The following is a 25,538-nucleotide window of genomic DNA, read 5'->3' as shown; positions in this document are numbered from 1 at the left end:
GCCACTAGTTGGGCAGGGTGCCAGAGGATGTCCGCAGACCTGTGCGGGGCGCGGTTTTCGTACAGGGCAGCAGCGTGTGTTGGGAAAGGGTCGAGAGCTGAAAGAGAAAATCGGAGGCCTCTGCCAGGTTGGGTTCTGCTGGACACGGCGGGGACACGAGCCGAGCACCGCGCCGAGCACCGCGCCGAGCACCGCGCCGAGCCGAGCACCGCGCCGAGCACCGGGCCGAGCACCGCGCCGAGCCGAGCACCGCGCCGAGCACCGGGCCGAGCACCGCGCCGAGCCGAGCACCGGGCCGAGCACCGGGCCGAGCGCCGGGCCGAGCGCCGGGCCGAGCGCCGGGCCGAGCGCCGCGCCGAGCGCCGGGCCGAGCGCCGGGCCGAGCGCCGGGCCGAGCGCCGGGCCGAGCGCCGGGCCGAGCGCCGGGCCGAGCGCCGGGCCGAGCGCCGGGCCGAGCGCCGGGCCGAGCGCCGGGCCGAGCGCCGCGCCGAGCGCCGGGCCGAGCGCCGGGCCGAGCGCCGGGCCGAGCGCCGGGCCGAGCGCCGGGCCGAGCGCCGGGCCGAGCGCCGGGCCGAGCGCCGGGCCGAGCGCCGCGCCGAGCGCCGGGCCGAGCGCCGGGCCGAGCGCCGGGCCGAGCGCCGGGCCGAGCGCCGGGCCGAGCACCGGGCCGAGCACCGGGCCGAGCACCGGGCCGAGCACCGGGCCGAGCACCGGGCCGAGCACCGGGCCGAGCGCCGCGCCGAGCACCGAGCCGAGCACCGCGCCGAGCACCGCACCGAGCACCGGCCCGAGCACCGCGCCGAGCACCGGCCCGAGCACCGCGCCGAGCACCGGCCCGAGCACCGCGCCGAGCACCGGGCCGAGCGCCGGGCCGAGCGCCGGCCCGAGCACCGCGCCGAGCACCGCACCGCGCCAAGCACCGCGCCGAGCACCGGGCCGAGCACCGCGCCGAGCACCGCACCGCGCCGAGCACCGGGCCGAGCGCCGGGCCGAGCACCGGGCCGAGCACCGCGCCGAGCACCGCACCGCGCCGAGCGCCGGGCCGAGCGCCGGGCCGAGCGCCGGGCCGAGCGCCGGCCCGAGCACCGCGCCGAGCACCGCGCCAAGCACCGCGCCGAGCACCGGCCCGAGCACCGGCCCGAGCACCGCGCCGAGCACCGGCCCGAGCACCGCGCCGAGCCGAGCACCGGGCCGAGCACCGCACCGAGCCGAGCACCGCGCCGAGCACCGGGCCGAGCACCGCGCCGAGCACCGCACCGCGCCGAGCACCGCGCCGAGCACCGGCTCGAGCACTGCGCCGAGCACCGGCCCGAGCACCGGGCCGAGCACCGCACCGAGCCGAGCACCGCGCCGAGCACCGCGCCGAGCACCGCACCGCGCCGAGCACCGCGCCGAGCACCGGGCCGAGCACCGGGCCGAGCACCGGGCCGAGCACCGCGCCGAGCCGAGCACCGGGCCGAGCCGAGCACCGCGCCGAGCACCGCGCCGAGCACCGGCCCGAGCGCCGCGCCGAGCACCGGCCCGAGCGCCGCGCCGAGCACCGGCCCGAGCGCCGCGCCGAGCCGAGCACCGGGCCGAGCACCGCACCGCACCGAGCACCGGCCTGAGCACCGCGCCGAGCACCGGGCCGAGCACCGGGCCGAGCACCGCGCCACTGATGAACGCGATTTGATTTCTTGTGACCCCCCCATTCATTGACCCACAGCGAGGCAACTGCTGTTTGCAGGTGTTGGGGGGGGGGGGGGGGGGGGTGATGCAACGTATCATGTGACTCCGACTCAGTTTGCTCTGAGAAAGCTCCCAGGCTCAGGCACCTGTATAAGTTCTCCGACCGCGTAACAGTGCTACCCGCGCCTTCGTAAACTAACCCATATATTTCTGTGTTCACCAATGATTTATCTGTGGTTGGTGCCTTGACGTTTGCCCGCGAAGTAAGCTCAGGGAGCGAAAATAGCAGCTGGGAAATTGAAGTTTAGTTCGAGAAATAAATCAGAAATACGAAGACAGCATCATTACCGGTGACCACGGAACTGCCCGGCCTTGAGATCCCACATCAATGAGCGGGGTTATTTTTAAACTGCTTCCTGAAGCGGCTGAGCAGGGGCCAGACATGACTCACCACCACCTTCACAACCGAGAGGCGAGGGACTTTTATGAGGAACTGTATCGGTCCGAGCCCCCACCGGAGGAGGGGGGGGGGGGCGGGGGGGGGGGGGGAATGGGCCGCTTTCTGGACCAACTGAAGTTCCTGAAGGTGGAGGAGGGACTGGTGGCGGGACTGGGGGCCCCGATTGGGCTGGAGGAGCTGGCCAAAGGGATAGGGAGCATGCAGGCGGGGCAGGCACCGGGGCCGGATGGTTTCCCGGTCGAATTTTACAAAATATATGTGGACCTGTTGGGCCCGTTGCTGGTTAGGACCTTCAATGAGGCAAGGGAGGGCTTTACCCCCGACGATGTCCCGGGCGGGACAAGGATCCCCTGCAATGTGGGTCTTACAGGCCGATTTCATTGTTAAATGTAGATACAAAGGTGCTGGCGAAGGTCTTAGCCACGAGAATTAAGGATTGTGTGCCGCAGATCATCCACGAACACCAGACGGGGTTCGTGAAGGGGAGGCAGTTGAACGCAAATGTGCGGAGGCTCCGGAACGTTATTATGATGCCGGCGAGGGAGGGGGAGGCGGAGATAGTGGCAGCGATGGACGCTGAAAAGGCCTTCGATAGGGTAGAGTGGGGGTACTTGTGGGAGGTGCTGAAGAGGTTCGGGTTTGGGGAGGGGTTTGTCAGGTGGGTTAGGCTGTTGTATGAGGTCCCGATGGAGAGTGTGGCCACGAACACGAGGAGGTCTGAGTACTTTCGGTTGCATCGAGGGACGAGGCAGGGGTGTCCCCTGTCCCCCCTGCTCTTCGCACCGGCGATTGAACCCCTGGCTATGGCACTGAGGGAGTTGAGGAACTGGAGGGGCTGGTGCGGGGTGGGGAGGAGCATAGGGTGTCGCTCTATGCAGACAACCTGCTGCTATATGTGGCGGACCCGGTGGGGGGATTGCCGGAGGTAATGAGGCTCCTCAGGGAGTTCGGCGATTTCTCAGGGTACAAGCTCAACATGGGGAAGAGCGAGTTGTTCGTGGTTCACCCAGGGGACCAGGAGAGGGGGATTGGCGAGCTCCCACTAAAAAGGGCTTCAGGTATTTGGGGGTCCAGGTGGCCAGGAGCTGGGGGGCCCTGCATAGACTTAATTTCTCGAGGCTGGGAGAGCAAATGGAGGAGGAGTTTAAGAGGTGGGACGCGTTGCCGCTGTCCCAGGCGGGTAGGGTGCAGTCAGTCAAGATGTTCCAGTGTCTCCCCATTCTTATCTCGAAAGCCTTCTTTAGGCGGGTCAACAGGAGCATAACGGGGTTTGTGTGGGCGCGAGGGACTCCGAGGGCGAGTAGGGTGTTCCTGGAGCTGAGTAGGGATGGGGGGGCTGGCGCTGCCCAACCTCTGTGGGTACTACTGGGCCGCCAATGCGGCGATGGTGCGCAAGTGGGTGATGGAGGGGGAGGGGGCAGCATGGAAGAGGCTGGAGACGGTGCCCTGTGTAGGTACGAGTCTGGAGGCGCTGGCAACGGCGCCACTGCCGCTCCCTCAAAGGAGGTATACCACGAGCCCGGTGGTGGCAGCTGCCCTCAAAATTTGGGGGCAATGGAGGCGGCACAGGGGGAAGTGGGGGCCTCCGTGTGGATCCCGATACGGGGGAACCACCGGGTTGTCCCAGGGAGAATAGATGGAAGGTTTTCGGGGTGGCACAGGGCAGGGATAAGAAGGTTGGGGGACCGGAAGTTCGCGAGCCTGGGTGAGCAGGAGGAGAAGTACGGGCTCCCCCTGGGGAACACCTTTAGGTATCTGCAGGTAAGGGCGTTTGCCAGGCGGCAGGTGGTGGAATTCCCGCTGCTGCCGCCACACACAGTACAGGACAGGGTGCTCTCGGGGTCGTGGGTTGGAGAGGGGAAGATGTCGGCAACATACCAGGTGATGCAGGAGGAGGAGGAGGCCTTGATGGAGGTGCTGAAAAGTAAGTGGGAGGAGGAGTCGGGAGAGGAGATCGAGGGGGGGACGTGGGCAGATGCCCTAGGGAGGGGGAACTCTTCCTCTTCGTGCGCGAGGCTCAGCCTCATACAGTTTAAGGTGCTGCACAGGGCACACATGACCGGGACAAGGATGAGCAGGTTCTTTGGGGGTGAGGACAGGTGTGTTAGGTGCTCAGGGAGCCCAGCAAATCACACCCATATGTTCTGGGCATGCCCAGCGCTGGAGGAATTTTGGAAGGGCGTAGCGAGGACGGTGTCAAGGGTGGTAGGATCCAGAGACAAACCAGGCTGGGGGCTCACAATATTTGGGGTTGCAGAGGAGCCGGGAGTGCAGGAGGCGAAAGAGGCCGGTATTCTGGCCTTTGCGTCTCTGGCAGCCCGGCGAAGGATTCTTCTTCAGTGGAAGGATGCGCGGCCCCCAAGCGTGGAATCCTGGATCGACGATATGGCAGGGTTCATTAAATTGGAGAGGGTGAAATTCGCCTTAAGGGGATCGGTACAAGGGTTCTTCAGGCAGTGGCAACCGTTCTTGGACTTCCTGGCAGAGCGGCAGCGGGGGGGGTTCTATTTTATTTGTCTATACTGGGGGATCTGAGGGGGTGTATATATTGCTATGTTTGTTATGTGTTTCGGCGGGTGTTAATATATTATTTATGTATAGGAGGAGGGGGCACGGGGTTGTTTTGTTTTGTATTTAATTCTATTGGGTTCCTTTTACATTTTGTTGTTGATATTTTGTGAAAACTTTAATAATTTTTTTTTTAAAAAACGGAGAGGCTGATCAATAATTCCTGGCTGATCAATAATTACTGGCTGATCAATAATTACTGGCCATGACAGAGGTCATCCAGCGATTGGATAAAATAGAATTCTGCGAGCTGCCGGGAAGTGAATCTTGCTGATGGCAGTGGTGGTAGGGATCCCAGTGGAATGGAATACAGCCCACCTGGACTCTGCGCCAGTACCTGTGTCTCCAGCTCCAGTACTTTATGCCTCAGTTCCCTCAGTTCGGCCTGTGCCTGGGCTTCGCTGAAGCGCACCGTCATCAGCTCATTGTGGAGCTCGTTGGTGGCGTTCTTCCGGGGGGAGTCCTTCCAGCGACTTCCTGTTCGCGAGAGGTGGCGCTGAATATAATCACAACAGTAATCTTCATTAGCGTCACAAGGTTTACATTAACACTGCAATGAAGCCCCTAGTCGCCACATTCCGGCGCCTGTTCGGGTACACGGAGGGAGAATTCAGAATGTCCATTTCACCTAACAGCACGTCTTTCGGGACTTGAAGGGAGGAAACCGGAGCACCCGGAGGAAACCCACGCAGACTCGGGGAGAACGTGCAGACTCCGCACAGACAGTGACCCAAGCCGGGAATCGAACCTGGGGCCCTGGAGCTGTGAAGCAGCAGTGCTAACCACTGTGCTACCCTGCTGCCCGCTATGCCGCCTGCAGAGTTGTATTTCAGTTCAGCAGGTTCAGCACAGCTGCTGAGTGAACGGTTGGTGATGAATGGCGGCTACGCACTCGGCCGCTGCAGTTTTATGTGATCTGCATCAAAACAATGGAAGCAGCTTTCATTGCACCCTCATACCGTGGGAATCCGATCGAAACGGCGGCGCGGGGGCACGGAGAAGACGGAGGACTACAGGAAGAGCTCCGGGGGCCCGCTGCACACCTTGCTCACCTGCCAGTGTTCATCCAAGTTCTTCACCTGCTGGTGCAGCTCTTTCATGGAGGTGACCGCCTCGGCCTCGCGCAGCTTCAACGCATTCAGCTCCTCCTGCAACCGCGCAATGTTGTTCTCGTCTGGGAGCGCGTTGTTTCTCTGCAATTCATCAATTGAGGGGATTTACAAATCCTCCTGGGTATTCTGAACAGATGCCCCAGAAACACTTCATTCAGTAAACAAGCATTGTTGAATCCATTCTAGAAAATGTAATTATTTGTTCCTGATGGTATGTCTCAGACACCATTTTAATCTCAAAGAGTGCAGTCCTGGCCTCAGCAGACTGGTGCGTTAAAGGATTTTGGTTGCTGTACTGACTGAGACAGTAAACCTCCCCCAGTAAATCTTCTCAGAGGATTCACCAGAGGTAGCCAACCAGTCTTCCATTGTGAAACCATTGCTCCGTGTCATGTGCACCTTTAAGAAATGGGTGTTTATAAAAATATCAGTCGTGGATGTACCTTTAAGAAATGGGTGTTTATCAGTGATGTCAGAGTGTGGGTGGAGCTGAGCTGTCTGTCAGCTTTTTACTTTTGTTTTAGGCTGTTTGCTGCAGGGTGTGTTTCGTTTTGTTTTAGATTTGGAGACGCTGCAGTCACAGCGAGATGTGTCTGAATCTGTGCAAGCTGAAGAATGTTCATTTGGTGATTTCAAAGTGGTAACTGTTCTCAGTAGAACAGTAGTAGAGCGCTTTCTGTATAAAGGGTTCTTTTTATCTTATGGATGTTACAAGGAAAGATTAAGAGTTACTTAGAGAGTACTGTATTTTGGGGGGATTTATTGGTGTTGATAGTTGTTGAGATGTTTACTGTGGGTTTATAAAGTGTTAACTGGTTTCATAAATAAAGTGTTTTAATTTAAAAGTACTGTAGATTTCTGCTGTCCCACACCTGTAGAGTGGGCCGTGTGCTCCCCAGACCACAATCTATTCAAAGTTGTGGGTCAGGTGAACTCCATGAAACACTTTGGGGCTCTCTGAACCCTGGCCCATAACACCTGTCAGGGTAACCAAGTACCTCCCCGTCAACGCGGGTGTCACTAGCTCGGCCAGCATTCATGAGAATAATAATAATCTTTATTAGTGTCACAAGTAGCCTTACATTAACACTGCAATGAAGTTACTGTGAAAAGCCCCTCGTCGCCACATTCCGGAGCCTGTTCGGGTCACAGAGGGAGAATTCAGAATGTCCAATTCACCTAACAGCACGTCTTTCGGGAATTGTGGGAGGAAGCCGGAGCACCCGGAGGAAACCCGCGCAGACTCCGCACGACCCAGTGACCCAGCGGGGACTCGAACCTGGGACCCAGGCGCTGTGAAGGATTTTTTGTTAAATTCAATTATATCACCATCTGCCGAGGAGGGATTGGAACCTGGATTACAAACCCAGTGACAATCCCAGTACGCCATTGGCTAGCTAAGGTAAAGACGCCATACTCCCAGGTGACCATCGCCTGCTTTCCCCTTTGAGGGGGGCGAGCTGACAGGTGGTGATTTAACCCGAGGGTCACCACACCTCAGGCGAGGGGCGAGGTTGGGAAGGCGGGGTCTTCCCGAATGACCTCAGCCGGTACGGGGAATTGAACCCGGGCTGCTGGCCTTGTTCTGCATCACGAACCAGCCGTCCGTGCCCACTGAGCTAAGCCTTGTGAGCGCTGCGGACATCGGCGTCTGAGCGCTGCGGAGGTCGCCGTGTGAGCGCTGCGGAGGTCGCCGTGTGAGCGCTGCGGAGGTCGCCGTTGGAGCGCTGCGGAGGTCGCCGTGTGAGCGCTGCGGAGGTCGCCGTGTGAGCGCTGCGGAGGTCGCCGTTGGAGCGCTGCGGAGGTCGCCGTTGGAGCGCTGCGGAGGTCGCCGTTGGAGCGCTGCGGAGGTCGTCGTTGGGGCGCTGCGGAGGTCGCCATTGGAGCGCTGCGGAGGTCGCCATTGGAGCGCTGCGGAGGTCGTCGTTGGGGCGCTGCGGAGGTCGCCGTTGGAGCGCTGCGGAGGTCGCCGTGTGAGCGCTGAGGAGGTCGCCGTGTGAGCGCAGCGGAGGTCGCCGTTGGGGCGCTGCGGAGGTCGCCGTGGGAGCGCTGAGGAGGTCGCCGTGTGAGCGCTGCGGAGGTCGCCGTGTGAGCGCAGCGGAGGTCGCCGTTGGGGCGCTGCGGAGGTCGACGTGGGAGCGCTGCGGAGGTCGCCGTGGGAGCGCTGCGGATGTCGCCGTGGGAGCGCTGCGGATGTCGCCGTGTGAGCGCTGCGGAGGTCGCCGTTGGAGCGCTGCGGAGGTCGCCGTTGGAGCGCTGCGGAGGTCGTCGTTGGGGCGCTGCGGAGGTCGCCGTTGGAGCGCTGCGGAGGTCGCCGTGTGAGCGCTGAGGAGGTCGCCGTGTGAGCGCAGCGGAGGTCGCCGTTGGGGCGCTGCGGAGGTCGCCGTGGGAGCGCTGAGGAGGTCGCCGTGTGAGCGCTGCGGAGGTCGCCGTGTGAGCGCAGCGGAGGTCGCCGTTGGGGCGCTGCGGAGGTCGACGTGGGAGCGCTGCGGAGGTCGCCGTGGGAGCGCTGCGGATGTCGCCGTGGGAGCGCTGCGGAGGTCGCCGTGGGAGCGCTGAGGAGGTCGCCGTGGGAGCGCTGCGGAGGTCGCCGTGGGAGCGCTGCGGAGGTCGCCGTGGGAGCGCTGCGGAGGTCGCCGTGGGAGCGCTGCGGAGGTCGCCGTGGGAGCGCTGCGGAGGTCGCCGTGTGAGCGCTGCGGAGGTCGCCGTGGGAGCGCTGAGGAGGTCGCCGTGGGAGCGCTGCGGAGTTCGCCGTGGGAGCGCTGCGGAGGTCGCCGTGGGAGCGCTGCGGAGGTCGCCGTGGGAGCGCTGCGGAGGTCGCCGTGTGAGCGCTGCGGAGGTCGCCGTTGGGGCGCTGCGGAGGTCACTGTGGGAGCGCTGCGGAGGTCGCCGTTGGAGCGCTGCGGAGGTCGCCGTTGGAGCGCTGCGGAGGTCGCCGTTGGAGCGCTGCGGAGGTCGCCGTGTGAGCGCTGCGGAGGTGGCCGTGTGAGCGCTGCGGAGGTCGCCGTTGGGGCGCTGCGGAGGTCGCCGTTGGAGCGCTGCGGAGGTCGCCGTTGGAGCGCTGCGGAGGTCGCCGTTGGAGCGCTGCGGAGGTCGCCGTTGGAGCGCTGCGGAGGTCGCCGTGTGAGCGCTGCGGAGGTCGCCGTGTGAGCGCTGCGGAGGTCTGCGGAGGTCGCCGTGTGAGCGCTGCGGAGGTCGCCGTGTGAGCGCTGCGGAGGTCGCCGTGTGAGCGCTGCGGAGGTCGCCGTGTGAGCGCTGCGGAGGTCGCCGTGTGAGCGCTGCGGAGGTCGCCGTTGGAGCGCTGCGGAGGTCGCCGTTGGAGCGCTGCGGAGGTCGCCGTTGGAGCGCTGCGGAGGTCGCCGTTGGAGCGCTGCGGAGGTCGTCGTGTGAGCGCTGCGGAGGTCGTCGTGTGAGCGCTGCGGAGGTGGCCGTGTGGGCGCTGCGGAGGTGGCCGTGTGAGCGCTGCGGAGGTGGCCGTGTGAGCGCTGCGGAGGTCGCCGTTGGGGCGCTGCGGAGGTGGCCGTGTGAGCGCTGCGGAGGTCGCCGTTGGGGCGCTGCGGAGGTCGCCGTTGGGGCGCTGCGGAGGCCGTCGTTGGGGCGCTGCGGAGGTCGCCGTTGGGGCGCTGCGGAGGTCGCCGTGGGAGCGCTGCGGAGGTCGCCGTTGGGGCGCTGCGGAGGTCGCCGTTGGAGCGCTGCGGAGGTCGCCGTTGGGGCGCTGCGGAGGTCGCCGTGTGAGCGCTGCGGAGGTCGTCGTGTGAGCGCTGCAGAGGTCGCCGTGTGAGCGCTGCGGAGGTCGCCGTGTGAGCGCTGCGGAGGTCGCCGTGTGAGCGCTGCGGAGGTCGCCGTGTGAGCGCTGCGGAGGTCGTCGTTGGGGCGCTGCGGAGGTCGCCGTGTGAGCGCTGCGGAGGTCGTCGTTGGGGCGCTGCGGAGGTCGCCGTGTGAGCGCTGCGGAGGTCGCCGTGTGAGCGCTGCGGAGGTCGTCGTGTGAGCGCTGCGGAGGTCGCCGTGTGAGCGCTGCGGAGGTCGCCGTGTGAGCGCTGCGGAGGTCGCCGTGTGAGCGCTGCGGAGGTCGCCGTGTGAGCGCTGCGGAGGTCGTCGTTGGGGCGCTGCGGAGGTCGTCGTTGGGGCGCTGCGGAGGTCGCCGTGTGAGCGCTGCGGAGGTCGTCGTTGGGGCGCTGCGGAGGTCGCCGTGTGAGCGCTGCGGAGGTCGCCGTGTGAGCGCTGCGGAGGTCGCCGTGTGAGCGCTGCGGAGGTCGCCGTTGGAGCGCTGCGGAGGTCGCCGTGTGAGCGCTGCGGAGGTCGCCGTGTGAGCGCTGCGGAGGTCGCGGTGTGAGCGCTGCGGAGGTCGCCGTGTGAGCGCTGCGGAGTTCGTCGTTGGGGCGCTGCGGAGGTCGCCGTTGGAGCGCTGCGGAGGTCGCCGTGTGAGCGCTGCGGAGGTCGCCGTGTGAGCGCTGCGGAGGTCGTCGTTGGAGCGCTGCGGAGGTCGCCGTGTGAGCGCTGCGGAGGTCGCCGTGTGAGCGCTGCGGAGGTCGCCGTGTGAGCGCTGCGGAGGTCGCCGTGTGAGCGCTGCGGAGGTCGTCGTGTGAGCGCTGCGGAGGTCGCCGTGTGAGCGCTGCGGAGGTCGCCGTGTGAGCGCTGCGGAGGTCGCCGTGTGAGCGCTGCGGAGGTCGCCGTGTGAGCGCTGCGGAGGTCGTCGTTGGGGCGCTGCGGAGGTCGCCGTTGGGGCGCTGCGGAGGTCGCCGTTGGGGCGCTGCGGAGGTCGCCGTGTGAGCGTTGCGGAGGTCGCCGTGTGAGCGCTGCGGAGGTCGTCGTGTGAGCGCTGCAGAGGTAGCCGTGTGAGCGCTGCGGAGGTCGCCGTGTGAGCGCTGCGGAGGTCGCCGTGTGAGCGCTGCGGAGGTCGCCGTGTGAGCGCTGCGGAGGTCGTCGTTGGGGCGCTGCGGAGGTCGCCGTGTGAGCGCTGCGGAGGTCGTCGTTGGGGCGCTGCGGAGGTCGCCGTGTGAGCGCTGCGGAGGTCGCCGTGTGAGCGCTGCGGAGGTCGCCGTTGGAGCGCTGCGGAGGTCGCCGTGTGAGCGCTGCGGAGGTCGCCGTGTGAGCGCTGCGGAGGTCGCGCTGTGAGCGCTGCGGAGGTCGCCGTGTGAGCGCTGCGGAGTTCGTCGTTGGGGCGCTGCGGAGGTCGCCGTTGGAGCGCTGCGGAGGTCGCCGTGTGAGCGCTGCGGAAGTCGCCGTGTGAGCGCTGCGGAGGTCGCCGTTGGGGCGCTGCGGAGGTCGCCGTGTGAGCGCTGCGGAGGTCGTCGTTGGGGCGCTGCGGAGGTCGCCGTGTGAGCGCTGCGGAGGTCGCCGTGTGAGCGCTGCGGAGGTCGCCGTGTGAGCGCTGCGGAGGTCGCCGTTGGAGCGCTGCGTAGATCGCCGTGGGAGCGCTGCGGAGGTCGCCGTGTGAGCGCTGCGGAGGTCGCCGTTGGAGCGCTGCGAAGGTCGCCGTGTGAGCGCTGCGGAGGTCGCCGTGTGAGCGCTGCGGAGGTCGTCGTTGGGGCGCTGCGGAGGTCGCCGTGTGAGCGCTGCGGAGGTCGCCGTGTGAGCGCTGCGGAGGTCGCCGTGTGAGCGCTGCGGAGGTCGCCGTGTGAGCGCTGCGGAGGTCGTCGTGTGAGCGCTGCGGAGGTCGTCGTTGGGGCGCTGCGGAGGTCGCCGTGTGAGCGCTGCGGAGGTCGCCGTGTGAGTGCTGCGGAGGTCGCCGTGCGAGCGCTGCGGAGGTCGCCGTTGGAGCGCTGCGGAGGTCGTCGTTGGAGCGCTGCGGAGGTCGCCGTGTGAGCGCTGCGGAGGTCGCGGTGTGAGCGCTGCGGAGGTCGCCGTTGGGGCGCTGCGGAGGTCGTCGTTGGGGCGCTGCGGAGGTCGCCGTGTGAGCGCTGCGGAGGTCGCCGTGTGAGCGCTGCGGAGGTCGTCGTTGGGGCGCTGCGGAGGTCGCCGTGTGAGCGCTGCGGAGGTGGCCGTGTGAGCGCTGCGGAGGTCGCCGTGTGAGCGCTGCGGAGGTCGCCGTGTGAGCGCTGCGGAGGTCGCCGTGTGAGCGCTGCGGAGGTCGCCGTGTGAGCGCTGCGGAGGTCGCCGTGTGAGCGCTGCGGAGGTCGCCGTGTGAGCGCTGCGGAGGTCGCCGTGTGAGCGCTGCGGAGGTCGCCGTGTGAGCGCTGCGGAGGTCGCCGTGTGAGCGCTGCGGAGGTCGCCGTGTGAGCGCTGCGGAGGTCGCCGTGTGAGCGCTGCGGAGGTCGTCGTTGGGGCGCTGCGGAGGTCGTCGTGTGAGCGCTGCGGAGGTCGCCGTGTGAGCGCTGCGGAGGTCGCCGTGTGAGCGCTGCGGAGGTCGCCGTGTGAGCGCTGCGGAGGTCGCCGTGTGAGCGCTGCGGAGGTCGCCGTTGGGGCGCTGCGGAGGTCGCCGTGTGAGCGCTGCGGAGGTCGCCGTGTGAGCGCTGCGGAGGTCGTCGTTGGGGCGCTGCGGAGGTCGCCGTGTGAGCGCTGCGGAGGTCGCCGAGTGAGCGCCGCGGACGTCGCCGTGTGAGCGCTGCGGAGGTGCGGGTACAGCCCCAACCAGGGAGACAGTAGGTTCATCAGGTCAACTGGTGTGTCGGGGTGGGTGAGCGTGGGGGTGTTGGTGGTAGTCAGTCGGGGGTGGGGATATCGGTGGCGGTCAGTCGGGGGTGGGGATATCGGTGGCGGTCAGTCGGGGATATCGGTGATGGTCAGTCGGGGATATCGGTGATGGTCAGTCGGGGATATCGGTGATGGTCAGTCGGGGATATCGGTGACGGTCAGTCGGGGATATCGGTGACGGTCAGTCGGGGATATCGGTGACGGTCAGTCGGGGATATCGGTGATGGTCAGTCGGGGGTGCGGATATCGGTTATCGTCAGTCGGAGGTGGGGATATCGGTGATGGTCAGTCGGGGATATCGGTGGTGGTCAGTCGGGGGTGGGGATATCGGTGACGGTCAGTCTGAGGTGGGGATATCGGTGATGGTCAGTCGGGGGTGGGCGGGGGTGTCGTGATAGTCAGAAGGGGGTGGGGATATCGGCGATGGTCAGTCGGGGGTGGGGATATCGGCGATGGTCAGTCGGGGGTGAGGATATCGGTGATGGTCAGTCGGGGATATCGGTGATGGTCAGTCGGGGGTGGGGATATCGGTGATGGTCAGTCGGGGGTGGGGATATCGGTGATGGTCAGTCGGGGGTGGGGATATCTGTGATGGTCAGTCAGGGGTGGGTGGGGGTGTCGGTGGTCATCAGTCGGGGTGGGGATATCGGTGATGGTCAGTCGGGGATAGAACATAGAAAATACAGCACAGAACAGGCCCTTCGGCCCACGATGTTGTGCCGAACCTTTGTCCTAGATTAATCATAGATTATCATTGAATTTACAGTGCAGAAGGAGGCCATTCGGCCCCGAGTCTGCACCGGCTCTTGGAAAGAGCACCCCACCCAAACTCAACACCTCCACCCAACACCAAGGGCAATTTTGGACACTAAGGGCAATTTATCATTGGCCAATCCACCTACCCTGCACATCTTTGGACTGTGGGAGGAAACCGGAGCACCCAGAGGAAACCCACGCACACACGGGGAGGACGTGCAGACTCCGCACAGACAGTGACCCGAGCCGGAATCGAACCTGGGACCCTGGAGCTGTGAAGCAATTGTGCTATCCACAATGCTACCGTGCTGCCCTTAAGAACAAATAAATCTACACTATATCATTTTCCCGTAATCCATGTACCTATCCAATAGCTGCTTGAAGGTCCCTAATGTTTCCGACTCAACTACTTCCACAGGCAGTGCATTCCATGCCCCCACTACTCTCTGGGTAAAGAACCTACCTCTGATATCACTCCTATATCTTCCACCTTTCACCTTAAATTTATGTCCCCTTGAAATGGTTTGTTCCACCCGGGGAAAAAGTCTCTGACTGTCTACTCTATCTATTCCCCTGATCATCTTATAAACCTCTATCAAGTCGCCCCTCATCCTTCTCCGTTCTAATGAGAAAAGGCCTAGCACCCTCAACCTTTCCTCGTAAGACCTACTCTCCATTCCAGGCAACATCCTGGTAAATCTTCTTTGCACCTTTTCCAAAGCTTCCACATCCTTCCTAAAATGAGGTGACCAGAACTGTACACAGTACTCCAAATGTGGCCTTACCAAAGTTTTGTACAGCTGCATCATCACCTCACGGCTCTTAAATTCAATCCCTCTGTTAATGAACGCGAGCACACCATAGGCCTTCTTCACAGCTCTATCCACTTGAGTGGCAACTTTCAAAGATGTATGAACATAGACCCCAAGATCTCTTTGCTCCTCCACATTGCCAAGAACTCTACCGTTAACCCTGTATTCCGTATTCATATTTGTCCTTCCAAAATGGACAACCTCACACTTTTCAGGGTTAAACTCCATCTGCCACTTCTCAGCCCAGCTCTGCATCCTATCTATGTCTTTTTGCAGCCGACAACAGCCCTCCTTACTATCCACAACTCCACCAATCTTCGTATCGTCTGCAAATTTACTGACCCACCCTTCAACTCTCTCATCCAAGTCATTAATGAAAATCACAAACAGCAGAGGACCCAGAACTGATCCCTGTGGTATGCCACTGGTAACTGGGATCCACCAACTGCCATCCACCACCACTCTCTGACTTCTATCGGTTAGCCAGTTTGTTATCCAACTGGCCAAATTTCCCACTATCCCATGCTTCCTTACTTTCTGCAGAAGCCTACCATGGGGAACCTTATCAAAAGCCTTACTAAAATCCATGTACACTACATCCACTGCTTTACCTTCATCCACATGCTTGGTCCTCAAAGAATTCAATAAGATTAGTAAGGCAAGACCTACCCCGGATGGTCAGTCGGGGGTGGGGATATCAGGGATGGTCAGTCGGGGGTGGGGATATCGGTGATGGACAGTCGGGGGTGGGAATATCAGGGATGGTCAGTCGGGGGTGGGGATATCGGTGATGGACAGTCGGGGGTGGGAATATCGGGGATGGTCAGTCGGGGGTGGGGATATCGGGGCTGGTCAGTCGGGGGTGGGGATATCGGGGCTGGTCAGTCGGGGGTGGGGATATCGGGGATGGTCAGTCGGGGGTGAGGATATCGGGGACGGTCAGTCGGGGATATCGGTGATGGTCAGTCGGGGGTGGGGATATCGGTTACGGTCAGTCGGGGGGTGGGGATATCGGTGGTGGTCAGTCGGGGGTGGGGATATCGGTGGTGGTCAGTCGGGGTTGGGTGGGGATATCGGGGATGGTCAGTCGGGGTTGGGTGGGGGTGTCGGTGATGGTCAGTCAGGGGTGGGTGGGGGTGTCGGTGATGGACAGTCGGGGTGGGGATATCGGTGATGGTCAGTCGGGGGTGGGGATATCGGTGATGGTCAGTCGGGGATATCGGTGATGGTCAGTCGGGGATATCGGTGATGGTCAGTCGGGGATATCGGTGATGGTCAGTCGGGGATATCGGTGATGGTCAGTCGGGGATATCGGTGATGGACAGTCGGGGATATCGGTGATGGACTCCCTGCCCCCCCCTCCCCTTGCCCCCCCGCTCTCTCCCCCTGCCCCCCCCGCTCTCCCCCTGCCCCCCCCGCTCTCCCCCTGACTCCCCTGCTCTCTCTCAATGCCCCCCGCTCTCTCCCCCGCCCCCCCTCCCCCGCCCTCTCTCCCCCCGCTCTTCTCCCACCCCCCGCTCTCTCTCCCGCCCCCCCCGCGCTACCCCCCCACTCTCTCTCCTTCGCCCCCCCCGCTCTCCCCCCGCCCCCTCTCCCTGCCCCCCCGCTCTCCCCCCGCCCACTCCCGCCCCCCCGCTCTCCACCCGCCCCCCGCTCTCCCTCAGCCCCCCCGCTCTCTCCCCGCCCCCCCCCCGCTCTCTCCCCACCCCCCCGCTCTCCCTCAGCCCCCCCGCTCTCTCCCCGCCCTCCCCCCTGCCCCCCCCCGCTCTCCCCCCACCCCCCCCCGCTCTCTCTCCCCGCCCACCCACGCTCTCCCCCTGCCCCCCCGCTCTCCCCTGTCCCCCCGCTCTCCCTCCCGCTCTCCCCGGCTCTCCCCCCACCCCCCCGCTCTCTCTCCCTGCCCCCCCGCACTCTCCCCGCCCACCCACGCTCTCCCCCTGCCCCCCCCGCTCTCCTCTGCCCCCCCGCTCTCCCCTGCCCCCCCGCTCTCCCCTGCCCCCCCGCTCTCCCCTGCCCCCCCGCTCTCCCTCCCTACCCCCCGCTCTCCCTCCCTACCCCCCGCTCTCCCTCCCTACCCCCCGCTCTCCCTCCCTACCCCCCGCTCTCCCTCCCTACCCCCCGCTCTCCCTCCCTACCCCCCGCTCTCCCTCCCTACCCTCCGCTCTCCCTCCCTACCCCCTGCTCTCCCTCCCTACCCCCCGCTCTCCCTCCCTACCCCCCGCTCTCCCTCCCTACCCCCCGCTCTCCCTCCCTACCCCCCGCTCTCCCTCCCTACCCCCCGCTCTCCCTCCCTACCCCCCGCTCTCCCTCCCTACCCCCCGCTCTCCCTCCCTACCCCCCGCTCTCCCTCCCTACCCCCCGCTCTCCCTCCCTACCCCCCGCTCTCTCTCCCCACCCCCCCTCTCTCTCCCCACCCCCCCGCTCTCTCTCCCTGCCCCCCCCGCTCTCTCTCCCTGACCCCCCCGCCCAACCCCGCTCTCCCCCTGTCCCCCCGCTCTCCCTGCCCCCCCGCTCTCTCTCCCTGACCCCCCCGCCCAACCCCGCTCTCCCCCTGTCCCCCCGCTCTCCCTGCCCCCTCGCTCTCTCCCCCTGCCCCCCCCGCTCCCCGCTCTCCCCCTGCCCCCCCGCTCTCTCTCATATCCCTGCAGCTTGCAGCATTTAAGGGCATTAAGGTTTATGGGGAGAAGGCAGAAGAATGGGGTTGAGAAAAATATCAGCCGTGATTGAATGGCGGAGCAGCCAGATGGGCCGAATGGCCTCATTCTGCTCCTGTGGTGCAGATCCAGGTACCTTTAAAAGAGGGTCTCAGGTCAGCAGGGCGGCGCAGTGGTTAGCACTGCTGCCTCACGGCGCCGAGGTTCCAGGTTCGATCCCGGCTCTGGGTCACTGTCCGTGTGGAGTTTGCACATTCTCCCCGTGTCTGCGTGGATTTCGCCCCCACAACCCAAAGATGTGCAGGGTAGGTGGATTGGCCGCGCTAAATTGCCCCTTAATTGGAAAAAATGAATTGGGTACTCTAAATTTATAAAACAAAATGGTCTCTGCCTCCACCACCAACCATAAGACGGAGGCCATTTGGCGCGTTGAGTCCGCTCAGCACACAAGGCGCTAATTTCTGAAGGGATTCAGTGAGAAGGCAATATCCGACTGTTTTGTCCAACGCTCCCCCTGATCTATCTTTGGGAGTGGGCGGACAATTGATCGATGTTCACACAAGGGCACACATGGCAATTTGAAGGAACCGACTCTTGATCAGCTGCACGAGACCTTTCAGGTGGCTGCCCGGCTCAGAGGATGGTCCGGATGACAGGGACAATCCCAAAGTTCGCTGGCCACATTCAGACGCCTCAATCCCTTGATACCAGCTGCAGGCGTCAAGGGCCCCGACGGGCCTGACAATCTGCAGCAAAGTGCAGACAGACAGCTCTGTAAACCCATGGGCGACTCTTGTGAAAGGAGGTGTTCTTTACACAACACCCAATGTTCAGCGATTGCGATCAGATCATCGAACAGTAGAAGGAAAGCACTGGCCGAACAAGCAGTTTCCACGTAGTCACTCGAACGAATCACTACATTTAGACGTTGCGGCAAGGAAAAAAAAATCTCAAGTGTCACCCTTACCACCGTTTCCTGGCGCCTTTTTTTAAAACCAGAAATCATGTGTGAAGCAGAGGCAGTATTAACCCTCGTGTAACCTTCCGTTCACCTTTGCTGCTACCTTTCCACAGAACGGGCAAAACCAAGTGTGCGGTTCCCCGTTTTGGATTAGGGTACTCTCTAAACGGCACAAGGCTAAATTCAGGGGGTGCCCAAAGAACAAAGAAACGTACAGCACAGGAACAGGCCCTTCGGCCCTCCAAGCCCGTGCCGACCATGCTGCCCGACTAAACTACAATCTTCTACACTTCCTGGGTCCGTATCCCTCTATTCCCATCCTATTCATGTATTTGACAAGATGCCCCTTAAATGTCACTATCGTCGCTGCTTCCACCACCTCCTCCGGCAGCGAGTTCCAGGCACCCACTACCCTCGGTGTAAAAAACTTGCCTCGTACATCTCCTCTAAACCTTGCCCCTCACACCTTAAACCTATGCCCCCTAGTAATTGACCCCTCTACCCTGGGGAAAAGCCTCTGACTATCCACTCTGTCTATGCCCCTCATAATTTTGTAGACCTCTATCAGGTCTCCCCTCAACCTCCTTCGTTCCAGTGAGAACAAACCAAGTTTATTCAACCGCTCCTCATAGCTAATGCCCTCCATACCAGGCAACATTCTGGTAAATCTCTTCTGCACCCTCTCTAAAGCCTCCACATCCTTCTGGTAGTGTGGCGACCAGAATTGAACACTATACTCCAAGTGTGGCCTAACTAAGGTTCTATACAGCTGCAACATGACTTGCCAATTCTTATACTCAATGCCCCGGCCAATGAAGGCAAGCATGCCGTATGCCTTCTTGACTACCTTCTCCACCTGTGTTGCCCCTTTCAGTGACCTGTGGACCTGTACTCCTAGATCTCTCTGACTTTCAATACTCTTGAGGGTTCTACCATTCACTGTATATTCCCTACCTGCATTAGACCTTCCAAAATGCATTACCTCACATTTGTCCGGATTAACCTCCATCTGCCATCTCTCCGTCCAAGTCTCCAAACAATCTAAATCCTGCTGTATCCTCTGACAGTCCTCATCACTATCCGCAATTCCACCAACCTTTGTGTCGTCTGCAAACTTACTAATCAGACCAGTTACATTTTCCTCCAAATCATTTATATATACTACAAACAGCAAAGGTCCCAGCACTGATCCCTGTGGAACACCAGTGGTCACAGCCCTCCAATTAGAAAAGCATCCTTCCATTGCTACTCTCTGCCTTCTATGACCTAGCCAGTTCTGTATCTACCTTGCCAGCTCACCCCTGATCCCGTGTGACTTCACCTTTTGTACTAGTCTACCATGAGGGACCTTGTCAAAGGCCTTACTGAAGTCCATATAGACAACATCCACTGCCCTACCTGCATCAATCATCTTAGTGACCTCCTCGAAAAACTCTATCAAGTTAGTGAGACACGACCTCCCCTTCACAAAACCATGCTGCCGCTCACTAATACGTCCATTTACTTCCAAATGGGAGTAGATCCTGTCTCGAAGAATTCTCTCCAGTAATTTCCCTACCACTGAAGTAAGGCTCACCGGTCTGTAGTTCCCTGGATTATCCTTGCTACCCTTCTTAAACAGAGGAACAACATTGGCTATTCTCCAGTCCTCCGGGACATCCCCTGAAGACAGTGAGGATCCAAAGATTTCTGTCAAGGCCTCAGCAATTTCCTCTCCAGCCTCCTTCAGTATTCTGGGGTAGATCCCATCAGGCCCTGGGGACTTATCGACCTTAATATTTTTTAAGACACCCAACACCTCGTCTTTTTGGATCTCAATGTGACCCAGGCTATCTATACACCCTTCTCCAGACTCAACATCTACCAATTTCTTCTCTTTGGTGAATACTGATGCAAAGTATTCATTTAGTACCTCGCCCATTTCCTCTGGCTCCACACATAGATTCCCTTGCCTATCCTTCAGTGGGCCAACCCTTTCCCTGGCTACCCTCTTGCTTTTTATGTACGTGTAAAAAGCCTTGGGATTCTCCTTAACCCTATTTGCCAATGACTTTTCGTGACCCCTTCTAGCCCTCCTGACTCCTTGCTTAAGTTCCTTCCTACTTTCCTTATATTCCACGCAGGCTTCGTCTGTTCCCAGCCTTTTAGCCCTGACAAATGCCTCCTTTTTCCTTTTGACGAGGCCTACAATATCTCTCGTTATCCAAGGTTCCCGAAAATTGCCGTATTTATCCTTCTTCCTCACAGGAACATGCCGGTCCTGAATTCCTTTCAACTGACACTTGAAAGCCTCCCACATGTCAGATGTTGATTTGCCCTCAAACATCCGCCCCCAATCTATGTTCTTCAGTTCCCGCCTAATATTGTTATAATTAGCCTTCCCCCAATTTAGCACATTCATCCTAGGACCACTCTTATCCTTGTCCACCAGTACTTTAAAACTTACTGAATTGTGGTCACTGTTACCGAAATGCTCCCCTACTGAAACATCTACCATCTGGCCGGGCTCATTCCCCAATACCAGGTCCAGTACCGCCCCTTCCCTAGTTGGGCTGTCTACATATTGTTTTAAGAAGCCCTCCTGGATGCTCCTTACAAACTCCGCCCCGTCCAAGCCCCTGGCACTAAGTGAGTCCCAGTCAATATTGGGGAAGTTGAAGTCTCCCATCACCACAACCCTGTTGTTTTTACTCTTTTCCAAAATCTGTCTACCTATCTGCTCCTCTATCTCCCGCTGACTGTTGGGAGGCCTGTAGTAAACCCCCAACATTGTGACTGCACCCTTCTTATTCCTGATCTCTACCCATATAGCCTCACTGCCCTCTGAGGTGTCCTCCCGCAGTAGAGCTGTGATATTCTCCCGAACCAGTAGCGCAACTCCGTCTCCCCTTTTACATCCCCCTCTATCCCGCCTGAAACATCTAAATCCTGGAACGTTTAGCTGCCAATCCTGCCCTTCCCTCAACCAGGTCTCTGTAATGGCAACAACATCATAGTTCCAAGTACTAATCCAAGCTCTAAGTTCATCTGCCTTACCCGTAATACTTCTTGCATTAAAACATATGCACTTCAGGCCACCAGACCCGCTGTGTTCAGCAACTTCTCCCTGTCTGCTCTGCCTCAGAGCCCCACTGTCCCTATTCCCTCGTTCTCCCTCAATGCTCTCACCTTCTGACCTATTTCTCCCGTGCCCACCCCCCTGCCATACTAGTTTAAACCCTCCCGTGTGACACTAGCAAACCTCGCGGCCAGGATATTTATGCCTCTCCGGTTTAGATGTAACCCGTCCTTCTTATACAGGTCACACCTGCCCCGGAAGAGCTCCCAGTGGTCCAGATAACGGAAACCCTCCCTCCTACACCAGCTGTTTAGCCACGTGTTTAGCTGCTCTACCTTCCTATTTCTAGCCTCACTGGCACGTGGCACAGGGAGTAATCCCGAGATTACAACCCTCGAGGTCCTGTCTTTTAACTTTCTGCCTAGCTCCCTGAACTCCTGCTGCAGGACCTCATGCCCCTTCCTGCCTATGTCGTTAGTACCAATATGTACAACGACCTCTGCCTGTTTGCCCTCCCCCTTCAGGATGCCCTCCTGAGACCCGAGGATTCAGGCGCATAAATCTTTTAAAATGCCACTTCTATTCAAGTCAGCATCTAATGCCCTCCTGCATGGCTCAATAGAACCTGCCTCCACCAGGGCTACGAGGAAGCGCATTTAAGACCCCAAAAGCTCGCATTTTTTTTCCTCACATCACATTTGCTTCTTTTGCAAATCAGCGTAAATCTGTGCCCTCTCGCTCATGGTCAGTTTACGATCAGGAACGGTGGCTGGCATGCCAGCATTGTGGTTAGCACAGTTGCTTCGCCGCGCCAGGGTCCCGGGTTCGATTCCCGGAATCGAACCCGGGTCCCTGGCGCTGTGAAGCAGCAGTGCTAACCACTGTGCTACCATGCTGCCCCCGGAAGAGAATTGAACCTTCAGTCAGCACAAAGAGCCAACATGGACATGGTGTCATGGTTGGGTCTGCTCTGTGACTGTCTTACGGAGTCAGTCCTATCAGTTGGAGACACTGCTTACTCACCATAATGCGGTGCAACATGTCACACGGGCTGAAGACTGTTCAGACCAGGATCCTGATCATTGCAGACAGTCCCTCCGCCATTTCCCTGGAAGCTGCTCCACCCCCACACACCCTATTCAGACACCAAGAGGTTTTAAAGCACCCCGCACGAAGCCAGCATGGCATGGCCCCTCGCTCACCAGTGGCCAAAACCTATGCTCGCCTTGACCCACTCTCTCAAGCTCTCCCGTTCGACCCCCGTCTGCCCGCTATCCGGCCCTTCAAACGCTCAAAAACCTCTGCTGTTGCCAACGCTTTCAATAGGTTTTCATCATCCTTATCCAATCATAGAAAGGTTACAGCACACAGACGGCCAATCAGCCAGTCACGTGCATGCTGGCTCTCTGTAAAAACTCAGCCAGTCCCACTCCGTTGCGCCCTGACGTTTTTTTCTCTTGGTTAATTATCCACCTCTTTTTTTGGAGGCTTAAATTGAATGTGCCGGCACCACACACTCCGGCGGCTCATCCCAGACCCTAACCACTCGCTGAGTACGAGTGTCGTTCCTTCTGTCGGCCCTGCTTCTTTGGGAAGTGAACCCCAGTGCCCTCTGGGTATTGATCCTTTCACCAATGGGAACAGTTTCTCCCGACCAGCCCTGGGACACTTTGTGATCAAATCTCCCTTCGACCTTCCCTCCTCCAAGCAGGACAACCCCAGCTCCTTTCACCCATCTACGTAACTGATCCATGGGTCCGGAATCTTCTCTGCCCTCTCTCCAATACCTTCACATCCTCCCTAAAGCGTGGAGCCCAAACTGGACACAACTGAGTCTGAACCAGTGCTAGATGCAGGTCGGAAATAACTTCCTTGCTTTTGTACCCTATGCCTCCATTGATAAAGCTTGTGATTCCATCGGTTTTATTGACCGCTTGCTCAACCCGTCCTGCCACTTTGAATGACTTGTGCGCATTCACCCCCCCCCCCCCCCTCCACTCCTGCCCACGTTTATAACTGTACCCTTTATTTTAATATTGCCTCTCCTTTGTTCTTCTTACCAAAATTAATCACTTAACATTCTCTGCATTAAACTTTATCTGCCGCTTGCTTGCCCATTCCACAAGCCTGCTTAAATGAAGTTTATCACCCCACTCCAAGCATGTATTCGCCGGAGTTTAGAATGACGAGAGGAGATCTGATTGAAACGTATAAAATTCTAACCGGGCCGGACAGCCTGGATGCAGGGAGGATGTTTCCCCAGATTGGGGAATCTAGACCCAGGAGACACAGTCTGAGGATTTAGGACTGAGATGAGGAACAATGTCTTCACTCACAGGGTGGTGAAGCTGGGGAATTCTCGACCACAGGGGGCTGTGGAGGCCAAAGTCGCTGAATGTATTCAAGAAAGAGATGGATCATTTCTTAGATTTTAACGGTGTCAAGGGGGGATGGAGAGAAAGCGGGAATATGGCAGTGAAATCGAGGGTCAGCCATGATCACATTGAATGGCAGAGCAGACTCGAGGGGCCTCCTCCTGCTCTTAGTTTCTAGGTTATCTCTGCTCACAGTGGGATTTGGAAGTGTTTCAGCACACGGACGCGATGGACTAAATGGTGTCGCCCTCAGCCTCAATCTGTCCGGTGGGGCAGTTGGTGGGGAGGTTTAAGCGGAGGCAAAAATGGGCCTCCACTTTGGTATTTCAATAATCTTTCAAGGACCCAGCCTTGATTCTGCTGCACCAACTAATACTAATAATAGCTTATTGTCACAAGTAGGCTTCAATGAAGTTACTGTGAAAAGCCCCTAGTTGCCACATTCCAGCGCCTGTTCGGGGAGGCTGGTACGGGAATTGAACTGTGCTGCTGGCCTTGCTCTGCATTGCAACCCAACTATTTAGCCCACTGTGCTAATGCGAAGAGCGACCAGCTGAGAGCGGACAATTTCCGTCTCTAAAAGGCTAAGTGATCCGGGGTGGGATTTTTTTCAAATGTATTTCAATGAAAAAAAAAAAGAGTTCAAATTCCCAGTGGCTGTGAGGGGTTTGATCTCCTATCGCCCGGTTACCTCTGGATCATTGTCCAGCGACATTCCTGCAGGCCTCCTCCCATTGGAACAGATCAATAGACAGTACGGAGTGATAGAGCATGCTGGGCCAACGTTCGAGGTGCAACGTCCACTATTCAATGGGATGGTCTGACCTGTCCAAGCACCTGGATCTCCATGCTGCCAATCCAATTCATACAATTTGGGGGAGACGGGGCATCTTGGTGATGTCACTGGGCTAGTCATTCAAAGGCCTGGGATAAACGTCTGGAGACACGAGTTCAAATCCCATCAGGGCAATTACTAATTCAATCAATAAAATCTGGAATTGGAAAGCTAATCTTTTCTGAACGGGGCTGATTTAGCACAGTGGGCTAAACAGTTGGCTTGTAATGCAGAACAAGGCCAGCAGCGCGGGTTCAATTCCGTACCGGCCTCCCCGAACAGGCGCCGGAATCTGGCGACTAGGGGCGTTTCACAGCAGCTTCATTGAAGCCGACTTGTGACAATAAGCGATTATTATTTAATCTCAGTAATGGTGACCATGAAACATAGATTGTTGTAAGAAACTAATGTCCTTTAGGCGAAGGAAATCTGCCGCCCTTCCCCGGTCTGGCCTACAGGTGACTGCAGACCCACAGCAATGTGGTTGACTCTTAACTGCTCCTCTGAAATGGCCGGGTAAGCCCCTCCAATCAAAGGAAATTAGGGATGGGCAGCAAATGTAGGCCCAGGCGACGGACACAGCCTGTCGAAAAGTAAAGAAACCCACAGACAGACGAGACGTCATCCCTCCCTTCAGACAGGCACCTCTGCTATACTCTGGTTGGTTCCCCCTACAATTGAAGCCGCCAACAGCTACACATTTTTCTCACCTTCTCCATTTCCAGAACTTTGTCTTGCATCTCTTTGAGTGCAGTCAGTGACTCGGCCTCTCGCAATCGCGATTGCTCCAGCTCCATCTTCAGCTGCATGACAACCTCCTCTTTATGACGATGATCACACTGTGGGGCGGGGAAGAAGATGGAAGCGGATTTCAAAAGTAGCCCATGAAAGTCTTGACACAACCGAAACAGCTGCTGAGGTCGAATTCACCCTGACCCCTGTACCCCCCCCCCCACCCCCCCAATACCAACCCACACCGAGCATCAGCCTCACAATCCAATTCACCCTGACCCCTGTACCCCCCCCCAATACCAACCCACACCGAGCATCAGCCTCACAATCCAATTCACCCTGACCCCTGTACCCCCCCCCCAATACCAACCCACACCGAGCATCAGCCTCACAATCCAATTCACCCTGACCCCTGTACCCCCCCCCCCAATACCAACCCATACCGAGCATCAGCCTCACAATCCAATTCACCCTGACCCCTGTACCCCCCCCCCCAATACCCAAACCCACACCGAGCATCAGCCTCACAATCCAATTCACCCTGACCCCTGTACCCCCCCCCCCCCAATACAAACCCACACCGAGCATCAGCCTCACAATCCAATTCACCCTGACCCCTGTACCCCCCCCCCCCCCAATACAAACCCACACCGAGCATCAGCCTCACAATCCAATTCACCCTGACCCCTGTACCCCCCCCCCCCCCAATACCAACCCACACCGAGCATCAGCCTCACAATCCAATTCACCCTGACCCCTGTACCCCCCCCCCCACCCAATACCAACCCACACCGAGCATCAGCCTCACAATCCAATTCACCCTGACCCCTGTACCCCCGCCCCCAATACCAACCCACACCGAGCATCAGCCTCACAATCCAATTCACCTGACCCCTGTACCCCCCCCCCCCCAA

The 25,538-nt window shown here is 59.7% G+C and overlaps 1 protein-coding gene across 1 annotated transcript in view; it reads right to left on the bottom strand.

Moving 5' to 3' along the window:
• Positions 1 to 25,538, bottom strand: part of LOC140403263 (EVI5-like protein) — a 572,353-nt gene that overhangs the window by 178,394 nt on the left and 368,421 nt on the right. Inside the window, exons 13-15 of the mRNA XM_072491040.1 lie at positions 24,603 to 24,731; positions 5,749 to 5,889; positions 5,034 to 5,192 (exon numbers count right to left, since the gene is read on the bottom strand). Of these exons, the coding sequence (XP_072347141.1) occupies positions 5,034 to 5,192; positions 5,749 to 5,889; positions 24,603 to 24,731 (429 nt within the window). The remainder of the gene's footprint in view (positions 1 to 5,033; positions 5,193 to 5,748; positions 5,890 to 24,602; positions 24,732 to 25,538) is intronic.

Source organism: Scyliorhinus torazame, chromosome 27 (assembly GCF_047496885.1).
Source record: "Scyliorhinus torazame isolate Kashiwa2021f chromosome 27, sScyTor2.1, whole genome shotgun sequence".
NCBI classification, from domain to species: Eukaryota; Metazoa; Chordata; class Chondrichthyes; order Carcharhiniformes; family Scyliorhinidae; genus Scyliorhinus; species Scyliorhinus torazame.
Note: the sequence above shows the minus strand (reverse complement) of the source record. Positions and strands in the feature narration are given on the sequence as shown.